Source organism: Dendrobates tinctorius, unplaced genomic scaffold, assembly GCF_039654945.1.
Source record: "Dendrobates tinctorius isolate UK_male_01 unplaced genomic scaffold, ASM3965494v1 ptg000294l, whole genome shotgun sequence".
Taxonomy (NCBI): domain Eukaryota; kingdom Metazoa; phylum Chordata; class Amphibia; order Anura; family Dendrobatidae; genus Dendrobates; species Dendrobates tinctorius.
This window is the reverse complement of record NW_027361961.1, coordinates 1,137,116-1,154,875: the sequence shown is the minus strand read 5'-3', so window position 1 is coordinate 1,154,875 and position 17,760 is coordinate 1,137,116. Positions and strand designations below refer to the sequence as shown.

General features: G+C 45.6%; 1 protein-coding gene across 1 annotated transcript in view; it reads right to left on the bottom strand.

Moving 5' to 3' along the window:
* LOC141072977 (uncharacterized) overlaps positions 1–17,760 on the bottom strand; it is a 244,580-nt gene that overhangs the window by 123,839 nt on the left and 102,981 nt on the right. Inside the window, 1 exon segment of the mRNA XM_073560243.1 lies at positions 17,066–17,070. Within this exon segment, the coding sequence (XP_073416344.1) occupies positions 17,066–17,070 (5 nt within the window).

Here is a 17,760-nt window from a genome sequence, read left to right as displayed (position 1 = left end):
CTAACAAAATTTGGGTTCTTGGGAAAAATTAAGTCATCCATTCTAGCTCTCTACTCTTACCCAAATGCGTCAGTGTTGGCATCGGGGTTTCTGTCATCTAAATTTCAAATAAGTAATGGCACTCGCCAGGGGTGTCCATTGTCTCCCACTATTTTTGCTTTAGTGGTAGAACCTCTGGCGGAAGCTATACGAAAAAACATAGCCATTTCTGGTATAAGAGTTGGGGAATTTGAACATAAACTTGGTTTATACGCAGATGATGTGATAATTTCCTGTTCTAACCCTGTAGTTTCGATTCCAGCAGTGGTGAACACATTATCGAACTTTTCTACAGTGTCGTATTATAAGCTTAATGCGGCAAAGTCTTTGATATTGCCGTTTAATGTACCGGTGGAAGCCAGGAGTGTGCTGGAGGGGGCCTTTCAATTCAAATGGTGCGACAGGGGGATACCTTATTTAGGTGTTAAGCTGACACCATCGCAGATGTTAGTTAAAGAAAATTTGGAACCTCTGATCCAAAATTTAGAAAAGGAATTGGGAAGGTATGAAAAAATATCGTTGTCCTGGATGGCCAGGATACAGTCCTTTAAAATGGTTTTCTTACCCAAAATATTGTATGTACTCAGATGCTTACCCATCAAAATTTCTCACAAAACCCTGATGAAACTTCAATCGTTGACTAACAAATTTGTCTGGGGTAATAAAAGGGCCAGGGTCGCAGGTAAAGTGTTATATCCCCCATATGACTCAGGGGGACTGGGCACCCCAAACATATCGGCATATTATAAAGCCTTACTAATTGAATCACTAAAGGAATGGTGGCGTCCAGGTAATTCACATAGATGGGCTCAGATTGAAAATTTCCTGTCCCGCCAGGGCTCGGTCAGAAGAATGATGGAAGCAGAATATTTGAGCCGTTCACGGTTCTCCCCGTGTGTTCCCACCATGTCAGCTTCCCTGGAGGTCTGGCGAAATGACTTGATTCATAAGATTCAGATTCCTCTTTCAGAGATTTCCCTCAAGTCGTTGGAATCTCAAATCCCCTTTTTGAATCTAGCCAGGTGGGAGGGATCGGGCATTACAGTGCTGGCGGATCTATACTCTGATTTGGGTGTTAACCCCTTTAATGAAATAGTACGGAAACACCCCTCTTTAAAGGGTTGTTTCTATCAACACATCCAAATTAGTCATTTTCTGGCCTCTAAATTTCCTCTAAAGTCGAATCCTCTGTTACCTACAACAAAGGCTTTGGTATTTAAAAAGATAATTAAATCCAAAGGTATCTCCTCAACATACAAATGGCTCAATAACCCCCCCGAAGAGCAAAAATCTCCTTATATGAATAAATGGGACGTGGAGTTGAATGTTTCTACCTCTCCTTCAAACTGGCACTCGGCTTCAGCAAATATCCAAAAATATTCCAAGTGCATAAATCATCTGGAGCAACTGAAAAAAGTACACCTGCGATGGTATCGGTCCCCAGCCAACTTAGCACAGTTCCTCCCAAATTATTCGCCACATTGTTGGAAGGGCTGCCTCCAAAGGGGTACTCTTGGTCACTGCTGGTGGGCTTGTCCCAAGGTTTTCTCGTTCTGGCTGGAGGTGTTTGGCCTGATGGGTGAGCTGACAGGCAATACTATTAATCCGAATCCGGGTCTGGCAGTGCTAAACGTGGGTATAGAGGAGTTCTCTTGGGAATCCAGGGGATTATTGGTTCACATTCTAGTTGCTGCCAGATATTGCATAAGTAGCTATTGGAAATCCCCAAAGACACCTACATTAGCTGAACTATATAACCGAATTAATCTCCATTGCCAATACGAGTTCTGTCTGGCTCACTCCATCCGCGCCAAAAACAAAATACTTCAGACTTGGGACACGTGGCTAAACTCTGTATATGCATCCCCTGTCAGGCATCTGTTTCCAGGGCAAACTGTCTGAGATTAATAAAATGGGTCAAATAGGGTCAAAGAGAGTGTTACGCAGAGAGTTCATCCGTACCACATGTCAATATTCAAGGTGTTTATATCTATGTTGTTGTTACTGCTCGGGCTACCCCGGAACGCCATCTAATTCCCTAGCTCCCCCCCCCTCCCTGGTTGCCTCTTTGCAACCATCCATGGTTCTCCCCCCCCCACCTCTTCCTCCCTTCCCCTTTCTTATCTTCCTATCTTACTCTCTGGTTCTGGTTGTTTGAAACCCTCGTTTTGAGGATTAAAGAGTAAATGGTAGGTTGACTTTATACGTATTAGGTGTTGATTAACCAAAAAACAAAAAGTTGTAACTTGTATCAGACATGATTGTTGGTGGTGTGATGGGAAATGTGAATCATAATCAAAAGATATACTACCACGTGTTACAGCGTTGTTCTCTTTGTGTATTAATGCCATTGATACCTGAATTTTTTCCCTTTTCTAATGTAACTTCCTACAATAAAAAAAAAAAAAAAAAAAAATTGATTGGAAAAAAAAACAAAAAACAATGGCATCCGTGGGCCACTTCCCTTTATGCAACGGCCCTCCCCCAGATACAGACACCTACACCATAAATAAATTGATTGTGCCTAAGAATGCCATGCATGTAGAGCTGCTTCCCCTTCCCCCTCCCCCCCCTCTCCCCGCTTCTATGTTCAAGTTGTTGTTGGAAGGGGTAATTAATGTCCCAGATTGATATTCTAATAATGGCTCGAGGTTATTCCACCTCTTGCTACTCATTGCTCCTGTTCTTGATGTTTTTGTATGAGAAGTTTGTATTTTTTCTGAAAACTCAATAAAAACCTTTATGATAAAAAAAAAACAAAACACTCAATCAAGTCAAGCTCATCAAGGTACTCAACCCTCAGTGAACAACTCATAAGAGCGCGTGCCGAAGCAGAATCTACGAAAGTGCAAGCCATTTTCGCCCAAAAGAAAGCAGAGAAGGAAACAGTATCTGCACACAAGAAAGCAGAGATGGAAGCTGAATCTGCACGCAAGAAAGCAGAGATGGAAGCTGAATCCGCACGCAAGAAAGCAGAGATGGAAGCTGAATCCGCATGCAAGAAAGCAGAGATGGAAGCTGAATCCGCACGCAAGAAAGCAGAGATGGAAGCTGAATCCGCACGCAAGAAAGCAGAGATGGAAGCTGAATCCGCACGCAAGAAAGCAGAGATGGAAGCTGAATCCGCACGCAAGAAAGCAGAGATGGAAGCTGAATCCGCACGCAAGAAATCAGAGATGGAAGCTGAATCCACACGCAAGAAAGAGATGGAAGCCGAATCTGCACGTGAGAAGGCGGAAATAGAAGTCATGCAGGTGGAAATAGAAGTCCTGCAGAAGGAATATGAACATGCAGCAGCCGTGGCAAAGCTAAAGGTCTTCGAGCAGGCTCTAGGTGGGAGCCAAGGAGGCAGCCTCAATTCATACAAACTCGACACAGAAGACCCACTTAAGCGCACGAGAAATTACGTGCTGAGCCAAACCAACGAAACCCTGAACATCAACAACCTTCCCGTCAGCACCGACCTCTCTCTAGAGCATCAGGACATTGATCCGCCTGCAGCTTCCAGCTTTCAAGGTCAGTCCAATGGACCACAAACATTCAAACCTGAACCTCCTTCATGTGTCAATACGCTGCCTGACCCTACACCTCACCAAATGCCATACGCCAACGTCTACATGCAACCTAACATGCCATCAAGGCACTGTGCCCCTGATAACTATGTGGTTCCAGTCCCGCATACAACAGAGACCATATGTCACAAACCGGTTGCTGGTCTAAATGCCTACGCCACTCCATATCTTCCCATGTTCTTGAACCAAAAAGCTAATACCCACGCTAACAGCATCACTCAGCCAGCAAATGTTTCTCCACAGTCAGAAAGAACAGACATGGCCGATTTTGCGAGGCTCATGATACGCCGAGAACTCACCAACACCGGTCTCACAAGGTTCGACGACCAGCCTGAGAATTACAGAAGTTGGAAATATACCTTTAAAGCCGCAATTGGCATCACTGCTGCTGAAGAGCTGGATCTGCTAATCAGGTGGCTCGGACCTCAATCCACGGAGCGGGTCAAGAGGCTCAGATCCGTCCACATCAGTAATTCAGCAGCTGGACTCAGCTGCATGGGAAAGACTGGAACGTAGCTTCGGCAGTCCTGAAGCCATAGAGAATGCACTGTTTAAGCGTCTGCAGGATTTCCCCAAAATATCTGGCAAGGAGAGTTCAAAATTCCTAGAGCTCAGTGACCTACTCATAGAGCTCCAGTTAGCCAAGGCAGACACGCACCTACCTGGTCTCAGCTATCTGGACACCGCTTGGGGCGTTAACGCGATAGTTTCTAAGCTGCCATACAACATACAAGAGAAGTGGGCCACTATTGGGTCAAAGTACAAAAAAGCCAATCAAGTCACTTTTCCTCCATTTTCCTCCTTCTGTGACTTCATCAAGGAAATTGCAGAGTGCAAAACTGACCCCAGCTTCTGCTATGAAGAACCTAGCGGCTTTGCACCATTCCCTAAGTACAAGAGTTCGTGCTCTCATGACAGCAACCGCAGTGGTCTGGTGTCTGCAAAAAAGACAGAAGTTCTGCCTACACCGACATCAGCGCCAGACAAAGGCAGTGAAGGTGAGAAGGTTGAAAATCCGAACCGCCAGTGTCCAATTCACAAACTGCCACATCCCCTAAAGAAGTGCATCGGCTTCAGGAAGAAACCCCTTCAAGAACGAAAGGAGCTCTTGAAGAAGTTTGGAGTATGCTTCATGTGCTGTGCCTCTACTGAACATCTTGAGGACTGTGTCATCGCCATCAAGTGTCTAGAGTGCGACAGCAAAGACCGTGTACAAGCGCTCCATCCATCACAGCACGACTTTGCATCTGCACCTTCTCCCACCACAAGCCATGGCGGGGAGAGTTCAGACCAAGTGACAAGCCAAGTTGCGGTATCTTCCACATGCACCGAAGTCTGCGGAGAAGGTCTTCGAGACAAGTCCTGCGCGAAGATTTGCCTAGCAAGGGTGTATCCCAAGGGTCATCCAGAGAAGGCAGTCAAGGCGTACGTTAGTCTGGACGACCAGAGCAACTAATCACTGGCCAGGTCAGAACTCTTCGACTTGTTCGACTTAAAAGGAGACGTCTATCCTTACACTTTGGGCACCTGCAGCGGCGTTATAAAAACCTCTGGAAGAAGGGCCGGTGGCCTCATAGTAACTTCTCTTGGGAAGGACGCCATGTAGATACCACTACCCACGCTTGTTGAGTGTAACCAAATTCCATTCAACAGGGAGGAAATCCCAACGCCAGAAGTCGCTCTTCAGCATCCTCACCTCAGAATGATAGCCATAGAGATGCCACCCCTGGACGACAAGGCAGACATCCTAATTCTCCTCGGCAGAGACATTATACGACTGCACAAGATGCGTCAACAAATCCAAGGACTACTCAATGAACCGTATGCTCAGCGCCTCGAGCTAGGCTGGGTTATCATCGGCAATGTCTGTAGCGACCAGACACAGGATCCTAGCAACATCTCCTCTTACAAAACGCTTATCACGTCAGATCACCATGACTTGTCCCCCCTGCCAGACCCAGGCCATTACTGGACGAAGGAGAAATCAAATGACACTAAATGTCAGCAACAACCATCTGATAATTCAAGTCTGCGTTATCTTCGAGACTACAACCTTGAGAGAACAACACTCGGTCCTACAACAAAGGACAACTCATCACCAACAGAGGAAGACAAGGTGATCATCAGGGTCACGAGCATCAAGCCCACCAATGTCAACTATAACAGCTGGGTAACTCCCTCACCTTCACTTCCCACAAAGACTGAGTTGCCAAAGAATTCACAGCAAGTATCTGCTGAGTTCTCAACCTTTGACGCCTATCTCCATCACAAACCTGGTCAAGCCGAATCCATGCTAGACTTCAGTGCTCAGAGTGAAAGCCCCTCTCTCAACAGCCTTCCTCTTACCGATGGTGCTAGCATTTGCCCCACGCAATGCAGCTTCAGCATACTGCCGGATGTCGAACAAGACACGTTCACTTCCCAAGCATCACCCTGTGTTGAACTTCCTATCGAACGAGGAGCCTCGCCTGTTCAAAACAGCATCCACGGTCCTCTGGGGTTCAAAACACCCATTGCATTTCAAGGCAGGGCATCACTGAGACAGCTCGATACTCGGGGCATCAACAGGAACACTATGTTACCATCTCAGAGACAGCAAAGGTGGGAGATGGGGAAGAAGTCCCTAAAGGCCTTACAGCAACCCCAAGTCCTGCACCGTAGTTCTTTAAAGATTCTTTCAACCGTCATCAAGAGACAAGTCTACGTTTCTTACGATGCATCTATGAAGACTACAGCTGCAGGAACCTCTCCAAGTGCTTCAGTTTGCTGGCTCCTTCGAACAGGAGTCACATGAATGTATCTTAGTCACTGGACTTTGCCACGGCGGGGAGCATACCTTTGCATGCTGTGCTAGGACACAGGATTATCAGAACCCAACTGAACTTTAACTTCCCCTTATGGACTGGAACGTCTACTGTTGGGTTGGTGGAAGAGTTGGCATGTTGCGGCTTCCCCAATCCGAAGATGAGCTTCTATTGGACTCATTTTTCATTTTTTATTCAAACTCTACATTTTTACTACAAGTATGGACTTGATTTCTGCATGGTGTTGCATTGTTTTTCTTTTCTCCTCTCATTGCAGGTTTCAAAATGTCGAGGGATAGATTCTCCTTATCTTGCACAAGGACTTATGAAATCTGACGATTTCAGACAGGGAGTGTTGTGTCCCACGAATGGGAACAACCTGTAATGCATATTTCTCTTTGTTTTGTTCTTCCTCCAATCAGCAAAATTCCCTGTTGTTGCTAGGTAGAATTAGACTGTGTGAAAATTGTCCCTATGTCCCTCCTGTAGTTGAGCTCTGTATTAGGTTCCTCCTCCCTTCTTCTTCAGTTTAGCCTACAGCAGCCATTACTCAAGACACATGTGTACTCCCCTGTACAAATTACCCTTTCTACCTACTGTCCATTGTAAACTAATACAAGATTTTGGAAGAAATCAGCATTGCTTCTCCTGGTCTTTCTACAGTTGCATTGCCAGTGGAGTTAAAACTATCTGAGGACGTCTGGATTTGTGAGTACAAGTTATACAATTATCTAAGAAGCTGATAGTTGGAACACTTGGGACTCGCAATCATCAGGAGGAGTCAGAACAAAAACGCAAAACCGAAAAAAGCTCTGGTCATTAAGGGGTTAATAGGTCCCAATTACCTAGCTTTCAGCTTCTGTGTATTGTTCATGACAGTACAATTAACCCATTTACAGTGCCTTGTGAAAGTACTCAGCCCCCTGGAACTTTAGCTCTGGTCATTCAGGGGTTAATAGGTCCCGATTACCTAGCTTTCAGCTTCTGTGTATTGTTCATGACAGTACAATTAACCCATTTACAGTGCCTTGTGAAAGTATTCAGCCCCCTGGAACTTTTCAACCTTTTCCCACATATCATGCTTCAAACATAAAGACACCAAATGTAAATTTTTGGTGAAGAATCAACAAGTGGGACATAATTGTGAACTTGAACAAAATTTATTGGTTATTTTAAATTTATGTGGAAAGTCAAAAACTGAAAAGTGGGGCGTGCGATATTATTCGGCCCCTTTATTTTCAGTTAAGCCAACTCACTCCAGAAGTTCATTGTGGATCTCTGAATGATCCAATGTTGTCCTAAAGGACTAATGATGATAAATATAATCCACCTGTGAGTAATCAAGTCACCGTATAAATGCACCTGCTCTGTGATAGTCTCAGGGTTCTGTTTAATGCACAGGAAGCATCATGAAGACCAAGGAACACAATAGACCGGTCCATGATACTGTGGTGGAGAAGTTTAAAACCGGATTTGGATACTAAATGATTCCTAAAACTTTAAACATCCCAAGGAGCACTGTGCAAGCGATTATATTGAAATGGAAGGAGTATCATACCACTGCAAATCTACCAAGACCCGGATGTCCCTCTAAACTTTCATCTCAAGCAAGGAGAAGACCGATAAGAGATGCAGCCAAGAGGCCCATGATCACTCTGGATGAACTGCAAAGATCTACAGCTGAGGTGGGACACTCTGTCCATAGGACAACAATCAATTGTACACTGCACAAATCTGGTCTCCATTTCTCATAGATATCCATAAAAAGTGTTGTTTAAAGTTTGCAACAAGCCACCTGGGAGACACACCAAACATGTGGAAGAAGGTGCTCTGGTCAGATGAAACCAAAATCGAACTTTTTGGCAACAATGCCAAATGATATGCTTGGCGTAAAGGCAACACAGCTCATTACCCTGAACACACCATCCCCACTGTCAAACATGGTGGAGGCAGCATCATGGTTTGGGCCTGCTTTTCTTCAGCAGGGACAGAGAAGATGGCTAAAATTGATAGGAAGATGGATGGAGCCAAATACAGGACCATTCTTGAAGAAAACCTGTTAGAGTCTGCAAAAGACCTGAGACTGGGACGGAGATTTGTCTTCCAACAAGACAATGATCCCAAACATAAAGCAAAATCTACAATGGAATGGATCACAAATAAACGTATCGAGGTGTTAGAATGGCCAAGTCAAAGTCCAGACCTGAATCCAATCGAGAATCTGTGAAAAGAGCTGAAAACTGCTGTTCACAAACGATCTCCATCAAACCTCACTGAGCTCGAGCTGTTTGCCAAGGAAGAATGGGCAAGAATTTCAGTCTCTCGATGTACAAAACTGATAGAGACATACCCCAAGCGACTTGCAGCTGTAATCGCAGCAAAAGGTGGCGCAACAAAGTATTAAGTTAAAGGGGCCGAATAATATTGCACGCCCCACTTTTCAGTTTTTGACTTTCCACAAAAATTTAAAATAACCAATACATTTTGTTCAACTTCACAATTGTGTCCCACTTGTTTATTCTTCACCAAAAATTTACATTTGGTATCTTTATGTTTGAAGCATGATATGTGGGAAAAGGTTGAAAAGTTCCAGGGGGCCAAATATTTTGCAAGACACTGTATATTCCCCTTTTTTGTAACCCCTGACATTGGGCGTACATTTACGCCGATGTCGGACACCCTCCCTTTGATGCTGGGTCCGGCGGTGAGCCCACATCTTTCCAGGCACATATCAGCTGTTTTGAACAGCTGACATGTGCCTGGAATAGCCGCGGGTGGAATAGCGATCCACCCGTGGCCATTAACCCATTAAATGCCGCTGTAAAATGCTGACAGGGGCTTTTAACATGTGTTTCCAGCAATCATGCTGGAAATCCACCCACTGATGAACCGCCTCACGTGATCGTAGGTCACCGGTTTGTTGACATGATAACCAGAGGTCTCCAGGAGACCTCTATGGTTGTCAGCGCTGGCTTGCTGTGAGCGCCACCCGGTGGTCGGTGTTCATAGTAAGTGAATAATATAGAGGTGATCTGCTCATCGCCTCTATGTAGCAGAGCCAATCAGGTTGTGACAGCTTCTAGTCTCTCATGGAGACTATCGAAGCATGCCAAAAGTGAAAAAAAATGTTTTAAAAAATATTTAAAAAATTAAAAACAAATATAAAAGTTGAAATGACCCCCTTTCGAAACAAAACAATAAAAATAAAATCAAACATACACATATTTGGAGTCGCCCGATCAAAAAAAAAAATAAATGAACCTGATCGCTAAATGGCGTAGTGATAAAAAAAAGTCAAAACGCCAGAATTACATTTATTTGGTCACCACAACATTACATTAAAATGCAATAACGGGCGATCAAAAGATCGTATCTGCACCAAAATGGTGTCATTAAAAACGTTAGCTTGGCACACAAAAAATAAGCCTGCACCCAAACCGAGATCACAGAAAAAGCAGACGCTACGAGTATCAGAAAATTGAGCAATTTTTTTCACCACTTAGATAAAAAAGAATGTAGACATGAACTTGTAATGACCTGGAGAATCATAATGGTAGGTCAGTTTTAGCATTTAGTGAACCTAGCAAAAAAAAGGAAAACAAAAAACTGTGGGATTGCACTTTTTTTTTGCAGTTTCACCGCACTTGGAATTTTTTTTACCTTTCTCCAGTACACAATATGTTAAAACATGGCCATTTTGACCAAAAAATAAAAAAGTTATAGCTCTGGGAAGAAGGGGAGCGAAAAATGAAAATGCAAAACCGAAAATACCTCTGGTCATGAAGGGGTTAATCTGCATGTGTGTGGTGTCACTTAATTTGTAAGGGCTCATACTCACATGCGATATACTCACACGAGTCTCTCACGTCAATACCTGGCACTGCCGCCGGCACTCGGATCAGTGTTCAGCTGCAGAAGGCTCCGAGTGCCGGCGGCAGTGCTGGGTATTGACGTGAGAGACTCGTGCAAGTTTCTCCCATGTGAGTATGAGCCCTTACAGCGTGGAAAATGTCTCCAAGAATTTACTTTTAGGGTATGTTCCCACGGTCTGTAAACGCTGCCGATTGGATGCTACGTACATCCGCAGCGTCCAGATGTTACAGCATAGTGGTTGGGATTTAAAAAAACCCCATACCCACTATGCGTGCACCGGCATCCGCGGATCATGTGCGGAGACGGACATGCGGCGCTTCTTTCCAGACTGCAGCATGTCTATTAATTTTGTGGAGACGTGACTTTTTAATATATTTATTAATGACCTTGTAGGGGGCATAGAGAGTAAAATTTCAATATTTGCAGATGACCCTAAACTCTGCAGGGTAATCAATACAGAGGAGGACAATTTTATATTACAGGAGGATTTATGTAAACTAGAAGCTTGGGCTGATAAATGGCAAATGAGCTTTAATGGGGATAAATGTAAGGTCATGCACTTGGGTAGAACGAATAAGTTGTATAATTATGTGCTTAATTGTAAAACACTGGGAAAAACTGTCACTGAAAAAGACCTGGGTGTATGGGTGGACGACAAACTCACATTTAGTGGCCAATGTCAGGCAGCTGCTGCAAAGGCAAATAAAATAATGGGATGCATTAAAAGAGGCATAGATGCTCATGAGGAGAACCCCTGTACAGCTGAATAATGAGGCCCAGGCTTTATAGTGAAGGGACAGGAGTGAGGGCCTGATCCCAGGAGCTACAGTCTGAGGAAAGGGCTAAAAAGCCTTCACTAGACCCCTGCACAGCCATATAATGAGGCCCAGACTTTATAGTGAAGGGACAGGAGTGAGGGCCTGTTCCCAGGAGCTACAGTCAGAGGAAAGGGCTAAAAAGCCTTCACTAGACCCCTGTACAGCTGTATAATGAGGCCCAGGCTTTATAGTGAAGGGACAGGAGTGAGGGCCTGATACCAGGAGCTACAGTCTGAGGAAAGGGCCAAAAAGCCTTCACTAGACCCATGTACAGCTGTATATTGAGCCCCAGGCTTTATAGTGAAGGGACAGGAGTGAGGGCCTGTTCCCAGGAGCTACAGTCAGAGGAAAGGGCCAAAAAGCCTTCACTAGACCCCTGTACAGCTGTATAATGAGGCCCAGGCTTTATAGTGAAGGGACAGGAGTGAGGGCCTGATCCCAGGAGCTACAGTCTGAGGAAAGGGCCAAAAAGCCTTCACTAGACCCCTGTACAGCTGTATAATGAGGCCCAGGCTTTATAGTGAAGAGACAGGATGGAGAAAAGAGGAGAAAGGAGCAAGAAGAGCCGGACTGCCCATCACTAACCTGCAGAGCTGCACTCCACATATATGGCTGCTCTGTGCGCACAGGACCTGTGATGAGGTCACAGGAGGGGAGGAGTCAGGGGTCACATGATCAGGGCCCTCAGTGTATGCAGGACTCTGCTGTGCTGGTTGTCATGGTGCTGGATGAGGGGAAGTCTATGTGTGGGGTCAGAAGGGTTTAAAGGGTAGATGTAGCAGAGCCGCGTGTGTACGAGATGTACAGAGCGGAGCCGCATGTCTACGAGGTGTACGGAGCGGAGCCGCATGTCTACGAGGTGTACGGAGCGAAGCCGTGTGTGTACGAGGTGTACGGAGCGGAGCCGTGTGTGTACGAGGTGTACGGAGCGGAGCCGTGTGTGTACGAGGTGTACGGAGCGGAGCCGTGTGTGTACGAGGTGTACGGAGCAGAGCAATGTGTGTACGAGGTGTACAGAGCAGAGCCGTGTGTGTACGAGGTGTACGGAGCGGAGCCGTGTGTGTACGAGGTGTACGGAGCGGAGCCGTGTGTGTACGAGGTGTACGGAGCGGAGCCGTGTGTGTACGAGATGTACGGAGCGGAGCCGTGTGTGTACGAGGTGTACGGAGCGGAGCCGTGTGTGTACGAGGTGTACGGAGCAGAGCCGTGTGTGTACGAGGTGTACGGAGCGGAGCCGCATGTCTACAGAGCGGAGCAGTGTATGTACGAGGTCTACGAGGTGGAGCCGTATGTTTACGACATGTATGGAGCAGAGCCGTGTGTGTATGGAGCGGAACCACCTGTTTACAAGGTGTACAGAGCAGAGCTGCAGGTGTACGGCGCAGAGCTCTGTATGTATGAGGCATACGGAACTGAGCCATGTGTGTACTGGGTGTACGGTGAGAAGCCGTTTGTGTACAATGTGTACAGAGCAGAGTTGCGTGTGTACGGAGAGGAACCACGTATGTACGAGGTGTACGGAGCGGAACTGTGGGTCTAAGGAGCGAAGCCGCAGGTGTTCGAGGTGTACGGAACAAAGCTATGTGTGTATGAGGCGTATGGAGCGGAGCTGTGTGTGTACGACGTGTATGGAGCGGAGCCGTGTGTGTACAGAGCAGAGCCGTGTATGTACGACGAAGCGGAGCCGTGTGTGTACAGAGCAGAGCCGTGTATGTACGATGTGTACGGAGCAGAGCCGTATGTGTATGGAGCAGAGCCTTGTGTTTGTACAGAGAGAAGTTGGGTGTACAGACCCCTCAGATATATTTGCTCCTTGAACTCTCTGTAGATCCTAGTTTGCTCTTCACTCCCTGAACTGTCCGTAGATCCTAGTTTGCTCTTTGCTCCCTGAACTGTCCGTAGATCCTAGTTTGCTCTTCACTCCTTGAACTGTCCATAGATCCTAGTTTGCTCTTCACTCCCTGAACTGTCCGTAGATCCTAGTTTGCTCTTCGCTCCTTGAACTGTCCGTAGATCCTAGTTTGCTCTTCGCTCCCTGAACTGTCTGCAGATCCTAGTTTGCTCTTCACTCCCTGAACTGTCCGTAGATCCTAGTTTGCTCTTCGCTCCTTGAACTATCCGTAGATCCTAGTTTGCTCTTTGCTCCCTGAACTGTCCGTAGATCCTAGTTTGCTCTTCGCTCCTTGAACTGTCCGTAGATCCTAGTTTGCTCTTCGCTCCCTGAACTGTCCGTAGATCCTAGTTTGCTCTTCGCTCCTTGAACTGTCCATAGATCCTAGTTTGCTCTTCGCTCCCTGAACTGTCCATAGATCCTTGTTTGCTCTTCGCTCCCTGAACTGTCCGTAGATCCTAGTTTGCTCTTCGCTCCCTGAACCGTCCGTAGATCCTAGTTTGCTCTTCGCTCCTTGAACTGTCCGTAGATCCTAGTTTGCTCTTCGCTCCCTGAACTGTCCATAGATCCTTGTTTGCTCTTCGCTCCCTGAACTGTCCGTAGATCCTAGTTTGCTCTTCGCTCCCTGAACTGTCCGTAGATCCTAGTTTGCTCTTCGCTCCCTGAACTGTCCGTAGATCCTAGTTTGCTCTTCGCTCCCTGAACTGTCCGTAGATCCTAGTTTGCTCTTCGCTCCTTGAACTGTCTGTAGATCCTAGTTTGCTCTTCACTCCCTGAGCTGTCCATAGATCCTAGTTTGCTCTTCGCTCCCCGAACTGTCCGTAGATCGTAGTTTGCTCTTGGATGGGCCATGAACAGTAGAGGAGTTAGAGGAGGCAGTGAGTAAACTCCAAAATGAAGAAGCCCCGGGATCCAATGATTTCCCAGGAGAATCCTATAAAGAATATGGGGCGATCTTGTTTCCAGAATTATTGGGGTTTTTTTGAGGAGCCACATCAGTAGGAAGATCGCCCACATCTATGACTGAAGCAATTATTGTCCGGGAGAAAACCCTGAGCCCCCAGCCTCGTATCATCTGATATACCGACTCCCTGCAGATAATGAAGTATTACCCAAAGTCCTCACCAATAGGGAAATAAAATGATAGCGGAAGTGATCAATGAAGACAAACAAAATTTATGCCGAACAGCTCTACGGCACCAACATCAGACAGTGATATCTTACTGTACAGATGAGTAATAACGAGGCTGGCAATTTAGCAATAATGTCCGTGACGATATGAAAGCTTCCGACAGTGTCCAGTGGAATTATTTATGGAAAGTATTGGGCAAAATGGGATTTGGTCATAAGTTTATAAATTGGGGTAATGTTCTCTACTGGTCACCGTTCGCCAGATTGAGAGTAAATGGTCGATTGTCAGGACCATGTGAGTTGGGCAGGAATACACGACAGGGGCGTACGCTCTCACCTCTCCTATTTGCATTAGCAATTAGCTGCTGGCATGTAAAATGAGAGATTCCAAGGCCTTCATTGTGTGCCAATGACGCTACTGTATGTGGGCGATATAGAGTCATCTGTGGGCCACTAATGAGAGATATAAAGGAGTTTGGTGTGAGGTCAGGCCTAAATATCAATTGGGATAAGTCATCTACAGGTGCATCTCACAAAGGTAGAATATCATCAAAAAGTTAATTTATTTCAGTTCTTCAATGCAAAAAGTGAAACATTATTGTGGCGTAGCGCCTACTATGTGCGTTGAGGAACACTTGCTTGGCAGCGAGTTAACATAGTCAGGCACAGGTTTTTTCACACAAATCAGTCCATAGGGTTTATTTAAACAACATAAACCGCACCGTAAGCCAGGTTTCACATCATCAGTTTACACACAGTCCATTACTTTACAAAGCATTCACTAGTCACGATGGATTCTCTCCAGTCACCGGGTGATTGCACAGTTCAGTAACAGGCCATTGTGCATTGACAAAGTTCTTTCCCCATACCCGGGGTTACCTCTTAGGAGCTCCTGCTCCACAGGCTGACTCCTCGTCAGTCCAAGGTCCTCAACAGGACAGCGTCTTTCTCAGTGTGGGGCCGTCCCAGGCTCCGCACACACGTGGCCTGTCCAGGTGCTATTCAGGACACTTGTCAAATACCCAGTCACCAGGTCCAAAGTCTCATCACATGCTCCAGGAATCCGTTCCTACTCCCAGTATCTTCCAACACCGACCTTCCAGGACCTTGCACCCTGAACCATTCAGGTACACACACTCTGTCCATGTGACCAGACCTCAGTCATATTTTATGGTTGTAACCACCCCCATGGATGGGCGGTACATGTGTGGTTAGTCAATTCCCGCCCAGCTCTCTGACTAACCCTATAAGCCACCCTTATAAGTAATACACAACAAATACTTATGAAACTATGTCCCAGCATAACCATATCACAGCGCAGAGAACCTCTGCGACACATACCGGCCATTTACAATAATGCCAGTCCCTAAGTTACCATCATAATTATGCCTCCAAGCGCATCCTGAAGCGCATACACAGCGCCCCCTAGCTGCAACAGATGTTACCGCATACACAGGGCCCCCTCGCTGTAACAGAGGTTACTGCATCACATTATGTAGAGTCATTACAGAGTGATCTATTTCAAGTGTTTACTTCTGTTATTGTTGATTATGGCTTACCGCCAATGAAAACCCAAAAGTCATTATCTCAGTAAATTAGAATACTTTATAACTTCAGCTTGAAAAAACTTAAACCAGGAATTGGTACTTTTAGCAGTGTGGACAGATGCCAAGTCCTGCTTGAGACTGACATTTCCATCTCCAATAAGCTTGTCGGCAGAGGGAAGCAGGAAGTGCTCTAAAATTTCCCGGGAGACGGCTGCGCTGACTTTGGTCTTGATAAAAACCCATTGGAACTACACCAGCAGACGACAGGGCTCCCAAAACCATCACTGATTGTGGAAACTTAACACTAGACCTTGGAAATAAGGTCCCAGAGTCTGGAGGAAGAGTGGAGAGACACACAATCCAAGCTGCTTGAGGTCTAGTGTGAAGTGTCCACAATCAGTGATGGTTTGGGGAGCAATGTCATCTGCTGGTGTAGGTCCACTGTGTTTTATCAAGACCAAAGTCAATGCAGCCGTCTATAAGGAAATTTTAGAGCACTTCATGCTTCCCTCTGCCGACAAGCTTTCTGAAGATGGAAATTTCATTCTCTAGCAGGACTTGGCAGACAAGCTGAAGGCTGCTATCAAAGCAACCTGGGCTTCCATAACAGCTCAGCAGTGCCACAGGTTGATCGCCTCCATGCCATGCCACATTGATGTAGTAATTGATGCCAAAGGATCCCCGACCAATTATTGAGTGCATTTATTGAACATACATTTCAGTAGGCCAACATTTCAGATTTTAAAATCATTTTTTCAAGCTGGTGTTAAGTATTCTAATTTACTGAGATAATGACTTTTGGGTTTTCATTGGCTGTAAGCCATAATCATCAACATTAACAGAAATAAACACGTGAAATAGATCACTCTGTCTGTAATGACTATGTAATATATGAGTTTCACTTTTTACATTGAAGAACTGAAATAAATTAACTCTGATGATAGTCTAATTTTGTGAGATTCACCTGTATATTACCACACTGACCCTCTCCCACATATAGAAACAATTGCACCAGCTCGGACACAAGTGGTTGAGCAGATTAAATATCTCAGTGTGGTGGTCGGTTCTAATATTACAGGCTATATAGCGTTAAACATTAACCTCTTGTTAGAGAGATTTACATCCAAAATAACTGTGTGGAGTAAATTTCCTCTGTCTGTAATAGGTCGGGGGAATCTCATTACAATGATGTTGATGCTACAATTTTTGTATTTTCTTGACAATTCCCCATGTTGGATCCCTCCTCCCATATTCCAAAAGGTGCAGTCATTGTTCAGAGAACTGATATGGTGCAAGCGAAACGCAAGGATGAAACTGGCGTCACTTCAAAGGGACAAAACTGAGAGCGGTCTGGAGATTCCGGATCCATGGATCTATTTCATAGCTTCACAGATTCTCATTTTTCTCACCCATGAAAATGTTGTGAGTATGAACAAGAATGGTAGTCTTGTCCTCCAAGACAAAAAATGTGTGTTACCCATATAGTACTGGAGGTGGGCACTAAGTACACCGATAGAGGCCGACCTTAGCAATGATGTACAAGGTATGGGATGGGGGGAGAGACTGTTCGGGATTCTGGAATATTCTAATTTTACCCCATTATCGCAAAATCAGCGACTGGTGGAGTTGACAAGTTTACTGATTTCGGAGGTTGGGAATCAAGGGGAATTCAGACTTTAGATCAGTTATTAGGAAATCGAACACTTAAAAGCTTTAACAAACTACTACAAGAGTGTGGATTGTCTCACGGCTTCTTCTTTCGATACCTACAACTTAGGCATGCTTATCTGACTCAATTTAAAGCTGCGGCACCGGATATACGGAAAAAAATATTTACCAGTCTCAATAGCGGAAGCAAAATACACAGTTTAATTTTGAACATCTATCAGCAACTCTTAAGGTACTGTCACACTTAGCGATGCACCAGCGATCCCAACCAGCGATATAACGCGGTCAGGATCGCTGGTGAGCTGCCACACAGGCAGATCTCACCAGCGACATCGCTGGGGACGGGGGTCGCTACTTACCTGTCACACCAGGCGATCCTGCGTCCTCCCGCCCGGCTCCACGCGTCGCTCGTCTCTC